The sequence below is a fragment of the Mus caroli genome, unplaced genomic scaffold, assembly GCF_978045245.1.
Source record: "Mus caroli unplaced genomic scaffold, Mus_caroli_1 scaffold_1, whole genome shotgun sequence".
Classification (NCBI taxonomy): Eukaryota; Metazoa; Chordata; class Mammalia; order Rodentia; family Muridae; genus Mus; species Mus caroli.
The window spans coordinates 80,394,335-80,419,983 of record NW_028227256.1 but is presented as its reverse complement, the minus strand read 5'-3'; the positions used below and the strand labels follow the sequence as shown (position 1 = coordinate 80,419,983).

The window sequence follows — 25,649 nt, the reverse complement described above, 5'->3', positions numbered from 1 at the left end:
AATAGAAATAGGCAAAGAGGTGTTCCAGCTGGCACAGAACTAGCAAACCAACAAAGCTAGAAGAGTTAGCATCACTTCTGGGCTAGGAGTCAAATTTCCTTTAGAGTTTCAATTGGAGAAGGAGGGAGTTTGAATATAAACACAAAGCCATGAAGAAGATGACAGCAGATGTCATAACCACTTGTAGAGGCCCATTGGCCTTGCAAACTTTATATGCCTCAGTACAGGGTAACGCCAGGGCCAAGAAGTGGGAATGGGTGGATAGGGGAGTGGGGGGAAGGTATGGTGGACTTTTGGGATAGCATTGGAAATGTAAATGAAGAAAATACCTAATAAATAAAAAAATAAAATAAAATAAAAAAGAAATTTTGCTGATAGGATCCTGATATAGCTGTCTCTTGTGAGACTATGCCAGTGCCTGGTAAATATAGAAGTGGATGCTCACAGTCATCTATTGAATGGAATACAGGGCCCCTAATGAAGGAACTAGAGAAAGTACCCAAGGAGCTAAAGGGGTCTGCAACCCTATAGGAAGAACAACAATATGAACTAACCAGTACCCCCCAGAGCTGCGTCTCTAGTTGCATATGTAGCAGAGGATGGCCTAGTCAGCCATCACTGGAGGAGAGGCCCTTGGTCTTGCGAAGATCATATGCCCCAGTACAGGGGAATGCCAGGGCCAGGAAGCAGGAGTAGGTGGGTTGGAGAGCAGGGCAGGGAGGGTATAGGGGGATTTGGGGATAGCATTTGAAATGTAAATGAAGAAAATATCTAATAAAAAAAAAGAAAAGAAATCTGAAAAGAAGCAGGCTCCAGGAAAGGGTCAAAACTGAATCAGGAGAGAGGGCTGTGTCATTCTTCCAGGTGATGATTAAATCTCATGAGGACCTGCAACAAGATTGATTGCTGGAAGTGGAAGGAACAGAATTCCTCTAAGTACTTATGAGCACAATAGGGAAAATCAGCCTGGGGATGGGGGGCAGTCCTCCCCAGCTTTCCAAATATCTCTAGACAACTCAAATCCATCCACCTTGCGACACACCCATCAAGTGCAAGGGCTTTTGCTGCCTCTTGACCCCAGATAAAACTAGCCACTTCATTCTTAAACTATTTGGCTGGGTTTGACATTCCTCGAAGCACTTCCCTTCGTTCACATTCTTGGGACTACTTTCCAAAGATGCAGTTGGTTTTGTATGCATATTTTAGTATATTTTGCCACAGGGCCTCACCTTGACCAGGCTGCCATTGCACTTCTGATCCTCCTACCTCTATCTCTCTCCTGCTGAGAATACAGTGTATGTTGCTAGGTCAGGCTTCTTTATATTTTTCCCAGTGTCTCACTGAGTTCATTTGTGAGCTCAGTGAACATTTGCTCACTGACTGTTGGCTGTGGAAAGGAGAGAAGGAAAATTAAAACAAGGATGGCATATCACAAACAAAGGGGGAGAGAGAACTTGTCAGATGCTAGCAAGATCAAGAAACTGCTAAGATGGAACATAGATCCTCTAAATTCCACTGCCTGCCTCTTCTAAGAGAAATCAGGCATCAATCAGCTGCCTATTTAGTTGGGTGATCTTGGTTTTGTAAACATCTTCCTATTTGGTCCCTGGAACAGCTTTCTCAAGTGGCATTGTTATCATCAAATGATGCAAGAACTGACTCTCAGAGTCCATCAAATTGTCCAATTATACTTGATAGGTGCTTGAGATGAGGAGAGAGTGTTTTCAGTCCTTCCTCCAAATCTTAGAAGCTAAAGGTGAGCATCTTCTCCGATTTAAGTTACCAACCAAAGAAGCAGGCATTGCTCAGCCATGGTAGGACTGAGTCTAATTTGTAAGAGTCACTTCTTCCCTCTCTGTCTCATACCAAAACCGAGGGCCTGCACCTTGGCACTGCCTGGTGAAATGAAAGCAGTTAGCTACACCATGGAGCAGGAAGGTTTCTTTCTTTCTTATTCACAACACTCGTGGAATGTTCAGACAAGCTGCATCGTTATCGTTTTAAACTTGGGAATGTGCGGCACACAGTGCGTTCATTATTAGCCCTCCATCTGAAATAGGCAAGCCTGGAACTAAAAATAGCAGATAACTAAATGAGCCATGGAGAACCTGGTGAGTGCCTCTCTTTTCCCACTCAAAAAATGACTCGCTCAGCAGGAAGCTATATTCCTAAAGCTTCAAAAACATTAAATGTTCAAGCACATACTTTTTTCAAGCACTTCTTATAGTTCTTTGTTCAAACCATTAGACAAAAAAAAAAAAAACAGGTTACAATTGTGCAACACAATAGGCCAAGTAATTTACTGAAGCTAACATGTTTATTTTCTTTACTTGTTCCCTTATCAGTCTTTTTAAAAAAATATTTCCCATATTATGTGTATAAGTGTGTGCCTGACTATGTGTGTATGTGTTTATGTGCATCGTGTATGTGTATGTTCCTGTAAAGGTCCTAAGAGGATCCCCAGGAAATGTAATCACAGACAGTCGTGAGCCACTTAATATGGATGCTAGGAAGTAAATCCAAATCCTTTGCAAGAGCAGAGAGTGTGCTTAGCTTCAAAGCCTCCTCTCCACTTCCCTCCTTCCTCCCCTCTCCTTCCCCAGCTTTTCCTCATTGCTTTTTCAGTTTGTTTGTTTGGTGGAGACAGGGTTTCTCTGTGTAGCCCCAAATGTTCTGGAACTCACTCTGCAGACCAGGGTGGTCTTAAATTCAGAGATCCCCCTGCCTCTGCCCCTGCCCCTGCCCCTGCCCCTGCCCCTGCCCCTGCCCCTGCCCCTGCCCCTGCCCCTGCCCCTGCCCCTGCCCCTGCCCCTGCCCCTGCCCCTGCCCCTGCCCCTGCCCCTGCCCCTGCCCCTGCCCCTGCCCCTGCCCCTGCCCCTGCCCCTGCCCCTGCCCCTGCCCCTGCCCCTGCCCCTGCCCCTGCCCCTGCCCCTGCCCCTGCCCCTGCCCCTGCCCCTGCCCCTGCCCCTGCCCCTGCCCCTGCCCCTGCCCCTGCCCCTGCCCCTGCCCCTGCCCCTGCCCCTGCCCCTGCCCCTGCCCCTGCCCCTGCCCCTGCCCCTGCCCCTGCCCCTGCCCCTGCCCCTGCCCCTGCCCCTGCCCCTGCCCCTGCCCCTGCCCCTGCCCCTAATGGGCACTGCTACCGGGCTTCTCCCCACCCTCTTCAGCTTCTTATTGTTAGGAAGTGTGAAGTATGAAAGGGAAGATTACATTATGCTTCGTACAAGGGTAGTGTTTACCTCAGATAGCCTGATATTATGAATTTACTAAGAGAAATTGGGCCAGAAGCTAGGAGGGATTAAGAGTTAGCTGACAGAGAATCAGGACTGGCACACAACTTTCAACTAGGGTCCTTAAATTAGACCAGTTGACCCAAACGTAAGATGCATGAGATGACGCTATCTCACAAAGAGTCTGGCTTGTGTTGAGACCCTGATATCTGAGAGGCTGGTTCTAATGCTACTTTTGTGTCAAACAAACCATGGGCCCCTGTGGTCAAGGGCAGAGAAAATAATAACTTTTAAGATGGCTACTGTTGGTCAGGTACTTTAATATATAGGAATTGTCTTATTGCATGTACATATGTTTGTTTCACATTGCAACCCACAAATCTAGAGATTTAATTCAAATAAGTGAGAGCGTTAGCTCAGAATTCCCAATGAAGTGTCATTATGTGAATTATTAATGTTAATGTAAGTAATTCTAATCGGGATAGGCAAATAGCTCAGTGATTAAAAAAACAAACAAACAAAAACAAACCTTGGCACACAAGTATGAGGACTGAAGTTCAGATCCTCGGCACCTCTGTAAATGGCAGGGGCGTGGCAAACAGCAGCAATTCTAGCTTCAGAAGACAGAGGCAGGGCATCCCCCAGAGAAGCTGGCTACTGAGAGTAGCAGTGTTGCTGATCTCTGAGTATCTTAGTCAGGGTTTCTATTCCTGTACAAAACTTTATGACCAAGAAGCGAGTTGGGGAGGAAAGGGTTTATTCAGCTTACACATCCACATTGCTGTTCATCACCAGAGAAAATCAGGACAGGAACTCACACAGAATAGGAACTTGGAGGCAGGAGTGGACGCAGAAGCCATGGAGGAATGCTGCTTAATGGCTTGCTTCCCCTGACTTGCTCAGCTTGCTTTCTTATAGAACCCAGTACTACCAGCCCAGAGATGGCACCATCCACAATGGGCCCTCCCACCATCACTAATTGAGAAAATGCCTTAAAGCTGGATCTCATGGAGGTATTTATTCAAGGGAGGCTCCTTTCTCTGCAATAACTCCAGCTTGTGTGCTTGTGTCAAGTTGGCACACAAAACCAACCAGTACACCAGGTTTGATTGAGAAAACCTGCCTGCCCCAATGAAGAGAGAGTAAAACAGCAACCAAGAATGACCAGTAACATCAATCTTTAGCCTCCATGTGCATATGCAACTATGTACATCATTTTACACACAGGCATACCAACACACATGGAAAACATGCACATGTAAATACACAGACACAAAATTAGAAGGAAGGAAGGAAGGAAGGAGTAAAGGAAGGAAGGAATAAAAGAAGGAATGAAGGAATAAAGGAAGGAGGGAGAAGAGATAATTGCTAAGCACAAGGAACAGGCTGGATAGCTTCACATCAGACATTCCCTTCCTCAGTTAAGGGAATTTCTAAGTGATAAGTGACAAATGGTAGGCTGACTGGTGGAACTTCCTATCCATCACTGGGAAAGTATGGCCACTTTGCATATCCTTAAAGGGCCAAGTAAAATGTAAATCAGCTCCTCACCACTCCTCAGGTTGACATAGGAGAAAGATCAGTCAAACGCTGATGTGACTGTTGAAACAATTTGTTGTGACCACAATATTACAGACTTTTTGTCAGTCAGAATGTGAACAAGCAAGGTCTGTAGCCAAATTTTTGAAGAGTAATCTCTGGGATGATGAAGAGCTGATTCCGTTTAGACTATTTATTAAGCTGGACTGTAAAGCAGGATTAGCCAGCCTGCTCATCTGGTGTCTGTGGTTTAAGCTCTGATGTTCCTAGGATGCAGAATTAATGAGTTTTTTGTTTCATTGATAGAGTTCCAAATCCTGGAGATCAAAGAAAGGCCAGGGACAAGCACGAGGTACCAGTGGTCTAATGATAACTTAAAGAGGCTTCAAACTATGATGCCTGTGAGAAATTACAATCTCATATTATCACTAAGTGGATTAATTCGAGTGTCTTCCATACCACAAAAGTTTCCCTTAAAGGAAACTGTTACTCAGGAATTATAACAAGGAAAATCTGCCCTTAAATGAAAGAACATAAAATGCATTTTTTTATTTTAAAAAATTAGACAACAAAAGAAGTTTCAGAAACACTTGAGATAAGACCATTTGGGAAGTATACAAGGCAGCAGTGTTCAGGGAACTGAAAAACAGACCCTCGGTGCCCTCACAACTAAATCCAAGGTCAAGGTCTGAACCACGTGGAGCAGAAACCCAAAGCCCACAAACTGTCTGAGCCTCAAGGTCTGTATCACCAAAATAGCAATGTCAGTGAAGAACTCTGTCGATGAAATAGTAGCATTGTAACAGTTTTAAGTGAATTTTAATAGCCCAATTCTCAGAATTTTCTAACGCTGCAGACAATAGTGGTTGTAACTATCAATGCTACAAAAGGCACAGTGAAAATTATACCTCAGACCAGAATACTTCAGAAAGAAAATTTGTGTTTGGAGCTGAGAGGAAAGGATGGACCGTCCAGAGACTGCCGCACCCAGGGATCCATCCCATAAACAGCCACCAAACCCAGACACTATTGCATACGCCAGCAAGGGCCCTTTGCTGAAAGGACCCTGATATAGCTGTCTCTTGTGAGGCTATGCCAATACCTGACAAATACAGAAGTGTATGCTCACAGTCAGCTATTGGATGGAACACAGCGCCCTCAATGAAGGAGCTAGAAAAAGTACCCAAGGAGCTGAAGGGGTCTGCAACCCTATAGGTAGAACAACAATATGAACTAACCAGTACCCCCCAGAGATGTGTCTCTAGCTGCATATGTAGCAGAAGATGGCCTAGTCGGCCATCATTGGGAGGAGAGGCCCTTGGTCTTGCGAAGATCATATGCCCCAGTACAGGGGAATACCAGGGTCAGGAAGCAGGGGTGGGTGGCTTGGGGAGCAGGGCCTGGGGGGGGGGGTGTATAGGGGACTTTCAGGATAGCATTTGAAATGTAAATGAAGAAAATATATAATAAAAAAAAGAAAGCTTGCCTTCACATATCTGAAGTCATTTCATTTTTACTGATTTTTTTTAGGGGGGGGAAATCTTCCAATTATTTATATTTCCTTTCAAGTCATAACCAAACTATGTTCTGAGAAAATAACCTACTTATTGGATGCTTCACACATAGCTCCTCCTTGTTTCTACCACAGTTCCTCAGTAGAACCCCCTCTATGCATCCACCACCTCAGTGTACTCAGCCACTTCTCACCATGGCTCCTCAGTGGACCCCTCCCTCTGCCCACCCCAGCTCCTCAGTGAACTTCCTTTATGTTTCCATCACTTTATTTTGTGATTCCTTCTCATGGGTGCAGAAGCTGAGAATCATAGCTTACATCATTTGGCGCAACTTGTCCTGAGCTCACCTTCCAAACAAGATTTGTAAACTCTATTCTATATGGAGATAAATGTGAATGACAGCTTTGTGCAAGGGGGTGGAGTTAGAAAGATGCACACAAGTGAAGTCACACATCTGAGGGGGAAAATGCTATAAAAAGAAAAAAAACAAAGAGTTTCAGAATTATATGTGTTAATGCTACTCTAAAATAAAACTAATACATTTCTGGTTTTAAAGAGTAAAAAGACAGGATTTCCTTGTAATTGACTTAGAATTCTATTTTAGAGACTCTTAGCTGAATTGGTTATATCTATTACATTGCTTAAGGGAAGGCAGCTGTAATCACAAATTAGCAGACATTCACCTTAAAAGAGAACCATGATTAACATTGTGAATCTTAAATGAGAAGCAAATGTGTACATTATTTAGATAAGCCGAATTCAAGATTGAGTCATCTGGTTACTTAAGAAATTGTGTCTTCAAAATATTTGGCTCAGAAAAAAAGAAATGCTTTGTGTCTCTGCTTTGAAACCCAAGACAAAAATCTGCATTTACAAACCATATCTGGCTTTGTTGCTATGGGTGTTCAACTCCTGCAAAATGGGAAAATGCTTTTACTAGTGGGACTATATTATTCCTAATATTTTTACCAGCCTGGTACCTTAGCTGTTCTAGAATTGTACCCAATTTCATACCTATGTTTGTGCAATCAAAGGAATAAAGAGTAGGCAGTGCAGCAAAAAAGAAAACATGATTTTTTTAAAAAAATAAAGTATTTGTGAGAGAACATTAACTATAAATGAAACTTCTATGCCCACTGACGGCAAAATAATCACTGGGTTTGGAAATTATGCAAGAGTTAAGCACACATTGATGTTCTGGGTGTTAGACTTGAAGAACTGTAAGGAGCATTGATAACATCAGCAACCCAGGTCATGACAGCATGCTTTGTACATTCCATTCCATTCTTTTTTTTTTTTTTTTTTTTTTAGCTTTATTTCTTTTTTTTTTCTTTTTCCAATTTTTTATTAGGCATTTTCTTCATTTACATTTCAAATGCTATCCCAAAAGTCCCTTATACCATCCCCCTCCCCCACTCCCCTACCCACCCACTCCCACTTCTTTGCCCTGGTGTTCCCCTGTACTGGGGCATATAAAGTTTGCAAGACCAAGGGGCCTCTCTTCCACTTCTCCACTTCTTAGAATTGGGAACAAAACACCCAAGGAAGGAGTTACAAAGACAAAGTTTGGAGCTGAGAGGAAAGGATGGACCATCCAGAGACTGCCGCACCTGGGGATCCATCCCATAATCAGCCACCAAACCCAGACACTATTGCATATGCCAGCAAGATTTTGCTGAAAGAACCCTGACATAGCTGTCTCTTGTGAGGCTATGCCAGTGACTGGCAAACACAGAAGTGGATGCTCACAGTCAGCTATTGGATGGAACACAGGGCCCCCAAAGGAGGAGCTAGAGAAAGTACCCAAGGAGCTAAAGGGGTCTGCAACCCTATAGGTGGAACAACAATATGAACTAACCAGTACCCCCCAGAGATGTGTCTCCAGCTGCATATGTAGCAGAAGATGGCCTCGTTGGCCATCATTGCTTTGTACATTCTAATGCTACTGTCATCCAGCAGGTTTCTCCCTCCTCTTTTCCTCACCCAGATGCTCAGAGGAAAGCCAGGAAGAAAACACCTACAGGTTTCCAGTGGAAAGCTGCTTCTTTAGATATAAACTCTTGCTGGACAACTCTGAAAGGCTTTTTCTGTGTTCCCCCAGGTTCTTCGAAGCAATAGCTTGCTGGAGTCCACAGACTACTGGCTGCAGAACCAGAGGACGCCTTGCCAGATTGGGTTTGTGGAAGATGAGTCAGAAAACTGTGCTTCTGTAAGTGTGCGGAACTCTGGGGCACGGTGGGGTTGGAGGACACTGTCTAGTAATGTGGAAACTGGAACAATATATAATAACTTCTTAATTACAAGGTTAGGACAATATACTTTTAAAAATTTGTTCTCATGTGGACAGACAACACAGTAACAGACAGCTAGTGCTTTTACATTGATGCTTCATTTAAATAGATGAACTAATGTTATCATTTCCCTGAAAAGGGAGAAAAAGCTGCACTTTAAAAAAAAAAAAAAAAGAGATGATCCAGACATATATTCAGAAATAGAATTATACCGGAAGAAAAAATCTAAAATCTCAACCCCTCTCTTGGATTCTTTCCAATATGTTTTATAACTCCTATTAGAAGGTGTTTTCTGATCTTAAAATTGGGCAAGAATTTTCCGGCTTTCTTATGACTTGAAACCCTCCTCAACCTAAGAAATAAAAAAGGCATGAATTTTAATGCATTGTGATGTACTGTACTCCATGTAAAGCCTCTAAAAGGCAAGAATTATTTTTTATAGTTAAACTATATAATTCTTAGAGCTTAGACTATGAATTCCCATTGTGTGCATTTGCAGTGACGCTTCCCCTATGGGCTATATGCTTCCCCTATGGGCTATACACTGCATCGTGACTGAAGGCACCTAACTCTTATGGGGTCATGAGGACAGAAACTAGGTAGTATTTTCAAAAGGGGCAGAAATGAAATGTATTTTTCCTGACTAAATTGAGAGCATCACCCCTGAGCTATTCCTGGAGGTAAGTTCTATGCTGGCATATCTGTTTCAAAAGAAAAGGGGGAAAAAGGGATGAATGGAAGGATGACTATTGGTATGTACTGAGCAAAGCAGTCCTGGCAAGCTGGAACGAGCATTTCACATAGTGGGATCTCACCGCACGAGTGGCAGAAGCCACCCCAACACCCTTTCCTTACTCTTTGTCTCAAAAAGGGAAGCAGACACAAAAGCCCAGCCCCTATCAAGTAGCTATTTACAGATATATCCCTGCTAGGAAAGGGAAAACTAGTTTTCTTCAATGGAAGAAATCAACTGCACACCTAGATAGGCCCTGTGCCCAGAAGTAGTTGGCCTATACAAAATGGACTTCATTTTTGGTTGGGGGGGGCATTTTTTGGTTACTCTCGCCTTATTCATTTTATGTTTGTTTTAATTTGCATTTTGTTTATGTGTGTAAGAATGAGAGACAGAAACAGAGATAGCAGGCATGGGGAGAAGAGCATGAAGTTGGGAGGTGAAGAGTTAGGATCTGGGAGGAATTGGGGAGAAGAAAATGATAAAAATATATTTTATGAAAAAAATTGATTTAAAATGGTTTTAAAAGAGTTACTTTCTTTTGGGTCAATAACTTCAGCTTTCATCTTTTAGTATCTGTGTAGGGTGTGTGGGTGTGGTATGTGTGTGTCTGTATGTCTTTGTGTTGTGTGTGTATGGTGTCTGTGTGTTTGTTATTTTGTGTGGTATGTGAGTGTGGTGTGTATTGTGGTGTGTATATGTATCTGTGTGTGTATGTGAGGAGTGTGTGTGTGTGTGTGTGTGTGTGTGTGTGTGTGTGTGTATGTGCGTGTGTGCTATGTATGTGCATGGGATATATGGTGTGTATCTCTATATCTGTCTCTGTGTGTGGTACATATGTGTACCTGTATATGTATGGAAAGGCTGTGTGTGTGTGTGTGTGTGTGTGTGTTGATCTATGCATGTGCAGGTAGAAGCCAGAGACCAACATCAAATGACCCACATCTTCTGCTCTTCCTTTTCTTCATTTATCTTTTGAGAAAGGGCCTCACTGAGCACAGAGCTCACTGGTTGGCTAGACTGGCTGACCAGTGAGATCCTGAGAGTCCACCTGTCCCATCTTGCTCTAACCTGTGCTTTCTCTCCAGTGGTGGGGTACAGACACGCACAACCACCCCCCACTTTTACGTTAGTGTCAGGGACCAAAGTTCAGGTCTTTGTGATTGCAGAGCAGGCACATTACTGACTGAGCCATCTCCATAGCCCCAAACATTCAGTATTTTTATCTCTTGTCCAGAATTTTAGTTGCTGGTCTAACTTTTCTTTCCTTCCTTCCTTCCTTCCTTCCTTCCTTCCTTCCTTCCTTCCTTCCTTCCTTCCTTCCTTCCTTTCTGTCTTTCTTCCTTTCTTCCTTCCTTCCTTTCTTTCTTTCTTCCTCTCTTTATTAAATAAGGATTAAGTGACAAGTAATTCTATCATATTTATTGATTGATTGATTGATTGATTGATTTACAAATTCAATCTTGGAGGTAGAAAATCCAGGCATTTCTGATGTAGACATCCAGTCATACCACTTCAGATAGCAAAGGATAACATATCAATCAATAACCGTGCTTTTGCCAGATCATCATCCCAGTAATTCCAGTCACTATTGGAGTGTGTGTGAACGTTGGACCACAAGAATTAATGATTGAAGAGCAGAGGTATTCTGTACACTCTCTATTTGGGATGGAATCACAGGTCTACAGTTTGAAACACTAACTTTTATAGCCAGAGCATCTTCCTATGTACAGACTAACACTTCTATCCACCATCAATGTGGACTGAGAACACAGAACTTCCTTTCTTCTTTGTTTCTTTTTGGTGTTGGAAATTGGAAGCACCAGCTGAGGTTTAACTGACAGCTCCTACTGTTGTTACTCTTCATCTTTCTAAATGGGGGCAGGGGGAACCAAACAAGTACAAGACACATTAGAATATTTGTTCCTGAGGCTCCTCAAGCACTTGCACTGATTGAAGCTAATATAAACATTAAGAATTACTCATGGCTATGAACCAAAAATAAAATTTAAGATCCCTATAAACAACTAGCCTCTTTGCCTAATGTATCATGTAGTCACTTTCCAAATTCATTCTTTTAGCATCTGAGGTTCTAGGCTAGGGAGAAGATTGTGAGAGATGGGTATGGTGATTTGAATAATAATGGCCCTCATAGGCCCATAAGAAGTGGCGCTATTAGGGGAATGTGGCTTTATTGGAGGAGGGGTGGCTTTGTTGAAGGAGGTATGTCACTGGGAGTGGACTTTGACACCTCAGAAGCTCAAAGCCATAGTCTTCTCTTCCTGCTGCCTTCCAATCATGATGTAGAACTCTCAGCTCCTTCTCCAGCACCATCTTTGTCTCTATACCACCATGCCTCCTGCCATGATGACAATGGACTGAACCTCTGAAACTGTAAGCCAGTGCCAATTAAATGTTGTCCTTTATGGATCTGCAACCCTATAGGGGGAACAACATGATGAACTAACCAGTACCCCGGAGCTCTTGTCTCTAGCTGCATATGTATTGAAAGATGGCCTAGTCAGCCATCACTGGAAAGAGAGGCCCATTGGACTTGCAAACTTTATATGCCCCAATACAGGGGAATGCCAGGGCCAAAAGAATGGGAATGGGTGGGTAAGGGAGTGGGGGGGGGGGTATGGGGGACTTTTGGTATAGCATTGGAAATGTAATTGAGGAAAATATGTAATAAAAAAAATATTAAAAATTAAAAAAAATGTCCTTTATAAGAGTTGCCATGATTGTGGTATCTCTTCACAGCAATGGATACCCTAACACACTAGGGTTCCATATTTCTGAGAAAACCTCATAGCTACAGGTCAACTAGGGTAAACTAGGCATTTAGGACCAGGAGAATCCTGACAAAACAACCACCATGTCAGTCAAGGGAAAGTGTTACATTGTTTTTTAAAGCTATTTTTTCAGTGTGGCAGGGTGGAACACACCTATACTACCAGCTACTAGAGGACTGTTTAGGATTACCAGGGCTGTAAAACAAAAACCTTATCAAACAAACAAAGGGTAAAAATGAATTTTCCCAAGAACTCCATGAAAGTGTAATGTAAATGCAAGCAAACCTGGTGATCGACCTGACACAGGACTCTTTCATCACAGGACTCTCAGAAAACTAAAACATAGGATTATCAGGGGCTAGACAATCTAAGCTAAATAGTAAATTCCCAACCAGGCTGTTGGTAATATTATGTTTCAGATGCCTCCCTTTAAAACAGTGTAATTTAAAGGCAGACAAAAATAGTATGATTAAAAAAGAATCCCTTCATTAAAGTTTAATTTAAAAAATCAGCATTATGAAACTATCCCAGCCTTAAAGTATTTACAGACAATAACAACAGACCCCCAAGGAACCTGTAGGGATGCTGTTTATTGCTCTGCAGCCTTTTTGTTATTCTGGAAGACCTAACACTAAGTGAACTGCTGTTTTGGCTATTTCATCCTCATTTCAATTAGTAGCTAATTTTATTTGATTGGTTTTGTGGTTTTGATTTTTTTTATTTTTGAGGATCAGCCTCAGGCTTGGAAACTATTGGGGTATCGCTGCCATTTATTAATACAGATTTTGTTTCCAAACAGCAGACCATGAGGTTTAGTTGTTTCTTTAGGGGGCAGGCTCATCTGTCCCACCACAAACATGAAGACTGTTCCTGTTCCTCTCTTGTAGCCATGACAAACACCATGATTGAAAGCAATTAAGCAGAGAAAGCACTCATTTCAGCTTACACATCAAGGACACACAGTCCAACCTTGAGGGAAGTCAGAGCAGGAACTCAAGGGAAGAAATTGGAAACAGAAGCCATGGAGAAATGCTGTCCACTAAATAATACAGCTCAGGACCAGCTGCCTAAGAATGGTACCACCTACCCTAGGCAGGGCCCTCCTGCATCAGTCAAGAATCAAAGCAATCCTCCTATAGGCAGACATGCCCAAAGACCAGCCTGGTTTAGGCTCCTCTCAGATGACTCTAGCTTATATCAAGTATTTAATTTTATATCTAGATGATTTAGGCTAACCAGAATAGATTCTAAGAACAGGGTAAAGCAGTCAGAAACATGATAGCTACTCTACTTCCAAACAGGAGAAATGATGATACCAAACGGCCATGACCCAAATGGCCACTTCTGCTGAAACTCTAAGCAAAAACAAACAAACAAACAAACAGACATGTTTCTGACCCTTTAAGCTATTTTATCAGGTACTTAGACACAGTGAGGAAAAGCTGCCTTATACAGCCTAGTGCAATCCCTCTGCACAATAGCATTCCTTTATCACTGAAGAATTTTAAAGAAAACCTAACCACCACCTAGAGAAAAGCAAAAACCATCAAAGGCCAGTGAAGGGTGGCATAGCAGAACAGAATCTCCATGTTGCAGTAGCTCTGCTTACATTTGGAAGAATCTTACCTGGGCTGCTTCAGCAGGCAGCAATGGATGGATAGGGTTGCTTCAGCAGGCAGCTTCTTGGAAGGGAGAGGTGTTAATGAAGGTTTATTGTTTAACCACATTCTTCTTCCTTTTTTCTGTCTGAAATATTTTCAGGGATTTTAATACTCAAGCCCATCAACATGTCTAAAATAAAAGGACCCTCTTGGAAGGCTTGCTCCTCAACCTAGCTCCCAGATGAGATGAGATGAGATGAGATGAGATGAGATGAGATGAGATGAGATGAGATGAGATGAGATGAGATGACTCTTGTTGACCGGTCCTTGCCCTATGCATTTGCCCCCTCAGAAAATTGAAAATTTCCAGGGGAAGCATTTTGACTCTTAAGAAAACAAAATTTCCACTGAACATGACTAAGCTGCAAGAAGCCAATGAGTTAGGAAAACTGCTTTATTGTGACACAATTATGAAGGCTTACATATCTCTATAAACCAGGCTTTGAAAGACTATAGAAGCACTTTGGAATGAGGGCACCCTGTGTAGTTGTATATTAAAAGTAGGTCGTAAACAACATTGGACGAACAAGCCAAAATATGCAGTGTACAATAGAAATTACATAGTTAGTAATGGTGTGTTTTAATCTAGATTCTCACTAGATGGATAGATTCTTCAGCCATGGAGAAGGCGGGTTGATAACTAGCTGAGATGAGAGAAATGTTCATTCATTCTATTATCCTAATGATTCTAACATTGACATGTTTCCTAAAATGTGTTGTATGCCTTAAATAACTGATACAAAAGCAAAGAATTAAACAATAAGTTAATATAAAGTAAACACAAGAGTAAAAAGGAAACAAAACCTAAAACTATAAAATTGTGTGTATGTATTAAATAATATTATTAAAGAACTGGTTTTTTTTTATTGGTTTTTTTTTTTTTTTTTTTTTTTGGCTTGAGCTCCTGGGCTACTGAGAGTATGTATCATTCACAAGTGAGGAGAGGGAGCAAAGGAGGGAGGCGTGAGGGAGGCAGGAAGAGGGATTAGACATTGGAAAGTGGGGGATGGTTGAATACTATTTATTCATTCAAGGTAGGAATCTGGATATAGAATCCGGAACTCATGGCAAGATCAGGACTAGAGATTTAAATCTCTATTAAATATCAAAGGATATTGGAGAGCAGAGATCCATGTAGTGAGGGGTTGGCGGGAATATAGAGAGAAAGAAGCAGTTCACAAGGAGTCCGAGACACTCAGAATACATGCATGGCTGATGGTCTGCATGCCATAGGGCCTCAACATAGCAAGGGATTATTACTGTAGTCTTCCATCATGGATTTTAAATGCATAAAAATATCCTACAAATCTCAACATTTTGCCATAAAAATGTAGTTGGATGAGTAGATCTGGGGATGCTTATACAGCCTGAGTGTTTACACCATTTATCAACTATTTTTAATTCATTTTGACAGAACACATTATTAAAATAGCTCAGAATAGCAGCATGTCTCAAATGTTCAACACCCCCTTCCATTACTGCAGTTTTTCTCTGAGGGAAAAGCCTATCAATCAAGAAGAGCCAGCAACAATAAATAATTATTCTTATTAAAATACCTCTAACACCTGAAGGGCATGACTACATCATTTTCTATTTCTTTTTACAGTTGTTTGTTTATATTAACCTGTCTTCCCTATTCAATTCTTCTTGATATCCTGGGGGAAAGGTGAGAATGAATAGTTGTTCTTTTTTTTAAGATCTTATATACTCGAGCCTGAAAAAGACAAATATTAGTAGGTGAGCTGGCTAATGAGTACACTCAAAGTTACCTGTTTCGTATTCCCAGAAATATTAATTACCTCTTCTGTGACAATGAAACAGGTTTGCTCTAGAGGTGAAAGAGGAAATGAGAACATTCTGAATATAGAAGCAGAATTGCGGTTCTTCAGTATCAATTGCTATACTTTCTAATGGAACAGGGACAGCCTTCTTCACACTTGTCCATGGCGTATATAAAGCCAGAGGTTTTCATTGGACCATCTAGAAGTATTTTATACACTTTTTCAGAAGCATTTGAAGTAGCTGGACTAGATGAGAGTTCACTCTTGACAGAGGTGAGTGACATGTCACCCATACCCTCCCTTCAGCCTTTGAAAAGTGTTTGCTCTGTGACTTCAAAACCACTCTTCTCTCACTCAGACTCCTCTGCTGCCTTTATAATCACTACTTTGTAAACTTCAAGCAGGACTTTTGCCCCTCCCCTGACCCACAACCCAGCACTCTGCTTACTGTTTCCTCAGGATCTGTCTGGATGCTTGGTCCGATCTCATTTGATGTTTTCTTTGAACCTATTTTATCCACACCTTCTGGCTTCAGCCCTGTCTTGTGCTGATGACCACCATCTGGTAGACTGCAGGATTATTTCCAAGTACCCATTACCTATACCCTCATGAACACCCCAAATTTAATACAACTAGAGAGAAATATCCAATCAAACATGCACTGTGGCTTACACGTGCCTCTTTCCCAGGTTACTTTCCAAAGTTTCTTCATTTTGGATAGTTTTGTAATCTATTCATTATTTCAAGTCAGAATCCAGAGTGAGATTAATCTTCTCTTTCTCTGTTTCTCTTCAACCTAAATTAGTTATGAAAGCCATTTTAACTTTTAAATTCTGTTTATGACTTTCAACCTAATTGTAATATGCAAAAATTAAAAGCAAACAGAGGGGAAAAGCACCTAGATACCAGGCCTAGATCTCTTTTCCTCTCGAGATGTGCCACAGCAGCTAATTCCTGGATTGATTTTTTTCCTTTGTTATAAATACTGATATCCCCAGTTCCCCTCTGCCAGCTCCACAGCACTTAATTCCTCTGGAGGCTGATGAATTTGTTTTGCACCTAACTCAGGACTAAGGTTCTAGATTTTCATTGAATTGATTATTAACTCCAAAGGAATTGATTCACCACCTTTATCCTAATTTCTGCCATGCAGAAAACATAACAAAACATTTTGACTGTGGCACACTGGAAAACATACAATGTTCATTTCCCAAAGGCTGGAGATATGTGAATTCCAACACAAGAATCAATGATAAGAAGGCAGGCATGAGACTGAAAAGATAGCTAAGCAATTAAGAGTACTGGCTGCTAATGCTGAGGACCCCAATTCAGTTCCTAGCACCCACAGGGTAGCTCACAACCATCTATAACTCCAATACTCCAAGAGGTATTTGTTGCCCTCTTCTGGCCCCTGTGGGCACCAGGCATGCATAGGGTACACATACATGCATGCAAACAAACACTCATAGACAAAAAATAAAAATAAAGGAAAGGCAAGCATGGCACTGGAGTGTCTATCTGTGTGTAAACATACATGCTGTGGCTTGCATGAGGAAGTTGGAGGATAACTCGCATGCTCTGGTTCTCTTCTTCCACTATATGCATTCCAGGGGGTGAGCATGGATCATCAGGCTTGGCAGTATGGATCTTTTCAGGCTGAGCCTTCTACCCAGCCTGATAGCAGACCCTTGTGATCCTGGCAATGAGGATGCAGAGAGGTGATTTGCTGAGGCCACTGGGTAGCCAGCCTAGCCCAGCCAATGCTGAAGTTGTGCTCTGGCCTCCACATTCATGCACACGAATAATCATATGTAGATGCACTAATAAGTACCCATGCAGGCAAGAACACAGCTATGTACAGACACACATACACACACAAAGTGAGGGGGAAGGAAGAAGAGAGGAAGATAGGGAGAGAGGGAAGGAGGGACAAAGGGAGGGAGGAAAGAAGGGAGGGAGGGAGGGAGGGAGGGAGGGAGGGAGGGAGGGAGGGAGGGAGGGAGGGAGGGAGGGAGAATCAGAAGTTTCTAGATATTTAGCTTTTGGGTTATTGTGTATAAATTTAAAAATGTCAACATTTGTATAGAAACTGTTCCCAGATAGAGCTGTGACTATGGCTTAGCTGGTAGAATGGTTATCTAAAGTCTTGGGCTTGATCAGTAGCACCACTTCAAGTGCATTGGTACCAATGTAATAGAAAAATACATGGACCAGACAAAGACTGTAAAACTGTAGTTAAGAGCTAAGGGTAAAGAGAGATGCCATACTCCTGATGCCTCAACAACATGGCTGCCAAAACAAGACCCAAACAATAGCAACACCAACTGACATGTTATACAGAAGAGAAAAATTTCATGGACTCCACCCTCAGACAAAGAACCACAGGCAACTAAGAAATGTGGAGAAAAGTTTTTCCCAGGGTTAAACACCCTAATTTGTCGTTCAATTCTGATTGGTAAAAGAGGCATAAATTTGAGAGAGAATAGGGAATATGGCAAGGACTGGGTTGGAGAAAGAAAATAATGTATTTACTTTTGTTTATATACTGTGCTCTCTGGCTTTGTGTTTTTAAGGTATTTCTCAGTGTGTGGATGTACGTCTCTATATCTACATGTGTTTCTTGTGCTTTTTTTTTTTGGCTTTTGTTTTTCCTGTTTCTTTGGTTTGTCTTATTCTAGTGTGGTTTTATGTTATTTTATTCTATCTTGTTTTATTTTTCTAGATCCCCATTTACTTTCTAATGAGATAATGCAAGAAAACATGTGATGTGGGGTGAGGCAGGAGGTGGGAAGGATTTGTGAGGAACCGGGGGAAACAAAACCATAATCAGAACATACTATATGAAAAAACTATTTACAATAAAGCAATCTCTTCTAGGCTAAATAACACTAAAAAAAAATGGGAAAAAAAGGCATAATTACGTTTAGCCTGATTAATTTTAAAGAATTTGAGGGAAAAAATGGGGTGGACTTTAAGTTGAGGCACACTTTGCAAAGTATGTAGGGTTTAGAGAAAGAGACTTCTAGTGCAAAGACAACACCAAGCAGTAGGAACATTTTGAAAGAAGTCTGAAGCAGGAAAACCAGGAGTGCAGCCATTATGGAGGGTGGGTGGTGTGGATAGGAATGACTGCCTGGAGACACTACTAGAAGAGAAGTCTGAGGTCATCTGGTAATGGCACCCTCCTCACAATGGGCACAAATGATTCCTTTTGTTGGTGGATGTTCTCCACCATGTTCTCCATCATACACTCCTATCCAGCCACATAGAGCCAGCTGTTCTGGCTGGATAAAATGAGGGTCTTTGTAGCAATGTCAAACACAACTTGGTTATCTAATGGAGATACCATTTGTTGACTATCTGGCATACAAAGGTCCTGCCCCAAACCGTGTGCTAGCCCCATGTATTTGTCAGCATACAGGCAACTCAGAGAGAGAATGAGCAGGATTTCAAACTCTGGCTGCTGCAATCCAGCAGCCCCATCTTGGCTAATTCTCATACCTTTGACACTTTTCTTTATGAATCCTCAGATAAACATGATGATATTCTTAATCTTACATCAATATCTACCACACAGACCTTTTCAGAATGTCCCTTGTGTGGATTGACAGCTGGAGGTCAAAGAGTGTCTCTGTGCAACATCTAAACCCTGTGCTCCATCTGTGAACCCTGAGCCATCTTAAGCCAGGATGAGTCATTGTATCTCAGCTAACAGTCCTCACTATGAGGTTCATTTGCCCCTGGAAAACCCTAGAAATGTGGAATGGCTAAGTGAAGGGTGGGTGTGCAGGGTAGGTATGAGTGCAGAGGTGAGTCTTCCATTGGCTTTTCGATCTATCCCAGGATCTTTTTCATCCGTCTGTCTATTAACTTCACCTAAGTAGTAAAATCACTTAACTGGAAAAATGGATAAAGGTTACAATTTATGGTTCTCCAAGTAACTTGTAAACATGGGCTGGTAGGAAATGAGGGTGCTATCCATTGGTACCCAGCTGGCTTATCTTGGTGTGGAAACTCTTCCAGTGAGATGGAAGAAAGGACATGAGAGTCTTACTACTCCCTTAACTCACGGCTAGGGTAATACTTCAGCCTTACAGGCACACCATACATAGAGAAAGGTCAGTTTCTGGCCTTCATGAATAATAACTGTATCATCTTTTATTTAATACTTTAGGGTATGAAGAACTCTGACTCCCAGTGATACCCAGGAACTCTCACTGGGAACCCTAGTATAAATGAAGCACCCTTTCCTAAACACAGATGCCCATGTGCACTACCCACAGCATGAATAAGAGACCACAGAATCTGGGCTACAAGGGTACAGTCAGTTTTAGGCTAGTTTTAGTGGAGTCTCTTGAATAGACGTTTACCTGTACTCTCTGTGACCTTTAGATCATTCTTTAAGGATTAAAATGGTGTTTTCACAATATTGGCTAACTTTTCTTACGTTACTAGGGATCTGGTTCTCAGAGATCTGCACACTCCCCTAATAGACCTGGAACTGCGTCCTTTCATGAATAAAGCACATAGTGTGCCCAAGAAATAGCATCTCATAAACAACAGCTATGCAGAGAATTGCAAATTTTGCAGGAAGAAAAAGCAAAAAACAAATGAAAAACAAAAAAGGGTTAGGGGTTCTAAAGCATGGAGTTCAACTTCAGAATTCTCTTGTTTAAAAGGCCACATGCAGTGTCCAAAGCATGTGCTAGAAGTTACCATATCCTACCGACTGCTTAATTGTAAAGGATCTCCTTTCAAAATAAGCCCACAAAATGAACCACCAAGTGTACCCTCTGGCACTGTGTGCACTGTCTTGTGATGTGATGTTTAGTTGCAGATGCTCAGTGATAAAGGCATGCTAGTGATGACAGGCACTAGATACCTAAAGCCGGCTTGTTCTTTGTCTCACAGGAGCCATACTCTCTCTGTTTGCCATTCCTGTATTCCAACATAACCATGCCCTCAACCTGCAGAAGAAGAAAACAGAGGCTTGCACTCCTTGAACAACCAGAACTTTTATGTATTTTTGAACCAGACAATTATGGATTGGGAAATATTCACTAAGGAAGTTTCACTGCAGTTTTTAATAACATTGACACATAATCAAAGCTAGAGCCTGGCACGCACACACGCACGCGCACACACACACACACACACACAGACACACAAGCTAAGAATTATAATTCTTCTCACAAATCCCAAAGTGGCTGGAAATGTGTGAGCTCAAAATATCTCTCCAAAGTCAAGACTCTTTACAGAAGCTTACTCACTGTTCTTGGCATTGTAGGGTTGAAGGAGAGTGAGATTGCTTAATAGGTGAGAACAGCCTATTTCTGCTGCATGTGCACACATGCATTGGTTCACTCTGGCCCTCAGTATAGGTTCTGTTAACTCAGCAGATTGCTACGGTTCTGTTAGATGGCCTAAGAGAATGTGAGAATATATTTTTGGTTTACCTTGGCAATGTCAATGAGAATTCATCAATCAATGTCACATCAATCAATGTCACAGGCTCTTAGTGACTCAACTTTATTCACTGTTTTTCTTCTGGCAGCCAGTTTGTCTGAGTAGATGCCCCTTTTCCTATCTAGCCCAAACTTCTTGTTCTTTACATAGAAAAAAAATCACTTTGATTTGAAGCAATTATAAAGAAAAGAATTGAGCCCTATTCATAAGCCAGGACACCAATGTGGGGGTTAGCATCCTGAACGTTCACTGTGTTCTTAGGATAAGAAAGTACTTTTCAAAATAAATCAATGATGGGCAATTAAGAAACTGCTGAAAGAACGATCCATGGGACACACCAGACAAGGCAGAAACAATGGATTCCTGCAGGGTAGGAAAGCTCACATCACATTGTTTGAGAAAAACAAAGCAATAAGCGATTTATTACAATAAACAATATTTGTATGCTATGCATTAAAAATGTGAAGTGAATTGACCTGACAGTTTCTGTCAGGTAAACCAAAATATATCCTGGTGCATTTTCCTCTTAGGCCATCCAACAGAATCGGTTTTCCAGAGTTTCCAGACAGTTTGATAATTATGGAAAATGTAAACAGGTTGAAAGCTCACATGAAATCAACTGTGGAATGATTTCTCTTTGATTGCTTATATAGTGGCCATGTTGTTTGAATGATCTCAGGTTTCACAATGCCACCGAAGCTCATTTGAAAATCCTCCTGCCTCAAGCTCTCTAGTCACAAGCAACTCTTCACTTGTCTTTTGTGTCTAAGCATAGTGTGTCATTAATGGCAAGACCACTCTTAGGCATATTAATCTTTAGAGTTTTTCAATGCAATGAAGCAATCATTATACACTGGCTACAACAGGCCTGGACTTTAGAGGCAGATGGAGGGATGACTTCCTGGCTGCTGCTACATTTGAATGCTCTCTACCCTGTGAGCATCATTTATTAGGGTTTCCAGACTGCCCATTGTTTCTTTATGCCTTAAGGATAAATGAGACGAGTGACTGCACACACCGACTGCTCTGTTTCTTTTCCAATGAACAAATGGTTTATCAGTAATAATGACAGAAGTTTCTGAACTGGTTTCCTGGACCAAGAAGCTCTGTGCAGCTATAAGTTCCCAGTAAACAAGTTGCTGGACTAGGGGTGGGAGGCAGGCTGTATCACCCAGGGATACACCCCTCCCTTAGCTAGGTAAGGGCTGTTGAGGGATTTCAGAACTCTATTATTATTTCTTTCAAGTGTTTTTCTGGGAATGTTTCTTTTGTTACTGTCTCCTATTACCAACTGTAACTGTTTGAGCAATGCCTTCCCCTATGAATTATTTCTACTAGTACTATGGCACTGAATTCTTAGGAAACATCATGAAGTTTCTCGATTGTAGAAGAATGTGCAGAGCTGAAAGTTAGTTTGTCTGAGATCACATGGTGATAGATTTGGTACCTTAATTCAGATTTTTCAGTTAGTGACAAAGGACAAGAAATCCCTTCCTGGCTATGTCAGCTTCTTTTTCAGTTACTTTTCTATTGATGTGACAAAATACCATTAAAAGAAAATACTTAATTGGTCTAAGTGTTCTAGGTTAGAGGCCACAATTGCAGAGCAAAGGCATGGCAGCAAGCTCCGCTGAAAACTCACATTTCAAATGCAAGTAAAAGGCAGCATGCACTGGGATGTCATGAGGCTTTTGAGGCCTCAAAGCTCACCCCTGTGGCTTGTCTCCTCCAACAAGACCACACTTCCTAGTCCTCCAAGCAGTTCCACTAACAGCAGACCATCTATTCAGACTTATAGGGGTTGTTCTCATTTAAACCACTGCACCTAATTGGGAAATTGAAATGCTATGATCTTATGATCTTATGTCCATGATTTCCTAGAGATGTTGTTACTGAAGTACACTACTACACGACTGTTACTGAAGTAGACTACACTATATCTTTAAACTGGTCCAACTAACTTTTTAAAATTAAGTTTTTCTGAGACACAATCCCATCTATTCCATTCAATCTAAATCTGTCCTCTTTCTACACACACACACACACATATATATATATATATATATATATATATATATATATATATATACAGAGGGGGGGTCAGGTGGAAGTTCTGAGTAAATACAACAGAAAATATATGGGCTATAAACCCGAAATATTTGATTTTATATACACTATTTGTCATCTGTTCTAAAGCAAAGGCAGCAATTAGGAAGTTAAACACCAGTTCTCTGGATTGATGGTTTAGTTTGAAGAACACAGAGTTGCATTTGAAGAATCTCTCAGAGCTTTTGCATTGTGTTGGGAAAACTTCACTCTCCAGGCAAGTCTTCAAATGGTCTGTCTCTCATCTCCATGATGTGGCTACTTTCCACTTATAGATTTACTTATTGCTTATATTGACACTTTTTTTCAAAATGACCTTGCCATACTAAGTTCCCACATATCCTGCTATTGTTTCACATAAATGCTTGGTTTTCTGTTACTATCAGCCTCTCCTTCTGATGTAGCCAGGCATCACACCAGTGCCCTATGAAATCACTCCATGGCATCTTCCATGACTAAAGTCTGATAAAACTAGACAGGTGCACTGCTGCCCCCTTCTCCCTTGGAAGAGTAAGGTGGCATCTTTTGCAAGAAAGATAATGGTTTCTGTGTGCCTCTAGCTCCTTTTCTCAAAGCTGTAATTACTGATGGTATTTTTAGTCATGTAAACTCTAATTCGCCTTCCCACTTTACTACAGCCTGTGAATCGTGAACTTTTGGAAATCACAAAGGCAGTGGTGGGAAAGATTTCATATGTGTCTTATATTCCAGGAAGGGGTTCAGGCATGTGTTACACTATCAGAAGAAGAAATCAGGACCTTAGTAACTCAAAGACTTGTGATAAGGAGCATTCCCCAGTTTCTAGGACTTAGGCTTAAAGAAATTCTTCACCCGGGGGTTATGTTCTCTAAGTCATTGCTAATTCTGAAAAACAGACACATCTACATATATCGAAAGATTGAGTGTTAAAAACATCACACTTGTAGCAGAAGAAAAATAATATAAAAATCTCATCTCTGAGATCCATTTTTTGTGATGCTGCAATACGATGTCTGTTTACCTCCACAGACATCTTGCTACTTTGAGAGACATTGAATTATTACCCAGGAGCTATGATCATGATTGTGATGCTCATAGCTTCAACTTCTGGGTATTCAAAAAAAATGTCTTGGCTTTAGAATACAATGATCTCATTTTTCCCTGATAACACTGATTATCTCATACTGAATATAAACTTGATTGGCAAGAATACATAGTCATTAATAGAAAAAGGAAGGGTACAGGAGGGAGGGAAGTAGAGGGGGTATAGGGAAAAAGGAGGAGGGTAGGCTTATACAATGATATCAGATTGTGTTGAGGGCATTACCTTAAATAATTCATACTAACTTTATTATGGATGGTAATATAGAACAGAAACCATAGATCTGAATCTCACTGGTTTATATCCATTGCAGGTGTTTTGCACCTACAGATACTTTATTCATGCATATTATAAAATTTTTTCTTTATGCATTTATGGTGGCACACAGCTTGAATCCCAGCACTTAGGAGGCAGAGGCAGGCAGATTTCTGAGTTTGAGGCCAACCTGGTCTACAAAGTGAGTTCCAGGACAGCCAGGGCTATACAGAGAAACCCTGTCTCGAAACCCACCCCACCAAAAAAAGTACAACTCACTTGAGAAGAATTATGCTTGACTAACAGGTACAGGGGTTCATTAAAGACATGTTGAGGATAAACTTGCAGCACTTCATACGTGTCTACCTACCGAGTGATTTGTATAAAATGAACATAAGCCTCCCTTGGTGTTACTATTGCTGCTTTCCACTTTGTGCTTCTGACCTAACTCTGTGTCTGTGACCTTAATGTAGGGGAGCTGTCTCTCTCCTCATTAACTATGGGTCATTGAGGCAGAGCTTGTTGATTTTTTTTTTTTTTTTTTTGGCATCTGAAAACTTTAAATGAGAATAAGAGTATCTGGTGACGTGACATTTACTGAAATCACTCACAGAGGAGCTGAAGCATGTAAACTTTCCCCTTCTAACTTAATACTTACATACTCACACATACGCATTCAGTCATTACCTCTAAGACTGACCCTTCCCAGTATACAAGGTCTCATTTGTGACCCCAAAGCTCTTCAGTCCTGACTCCATCCTCCATTAGAATATAGAGTAGTATGAATTGCAAGCTTTGCTCTAAGGCAGTAATTTCCATGGAGTATTCCAGAAAGACAGAATCCCCCTCACATTTCAAGGAGGAAACGGTTCCTTACTATTCAGTCAGCGAGCTGTTAAATGCTGGGTCAGACATTTGGGAGAATTTTCACTTCTTTAAGATACTTAATTTTGACTAGATGCTCTTAAATTTCTTTTCTAGGACTGGAAACCTACAGTTCTCTGATTATCTGTTCTAGTCATTGTAAAAGCACATTGAGTTACCCCAAAATTTGATAGCATAAACCCTTTAACTCTGTTTCCAAATCCTGTGGATAATGTGTTCAGAAACAGGACAAAAATGAGTGCTTATTCCTGCTCAGAGATGCAGCTGGAAAACTCCAAGACTGACTTTAGCAGGCAACAACTTAACTACTGGGAAGTC

General features: G+C 41.3%; 1 protein-coding gene across 4 annotated transcripts in view; it reads left to right on the top strand.

Moving 5' to 3' along the window:
• Nucleotides 1-25,649, top strand: part of Sphkap (SPHK1 interactor, AKAP domain containing) — a 142,333-nt gene that overhangs the window by 52,089 nt on the left and 64,595 nt on the right. For all 4 annotated transcript variants that reach the window (XM_029480138.2, XM_029480139.2, XM_029480132.2 and 1 more), the window contains one exon: nt 8,382-8,489. In XM_029480138.2, the coding sequence (XP_029335998.1) occupies nt 8,382-8,489 (108 nt within the window). The remainder of the gene's footprint in view (nt 1-8,381; nt 8,490-25,649) is intronic.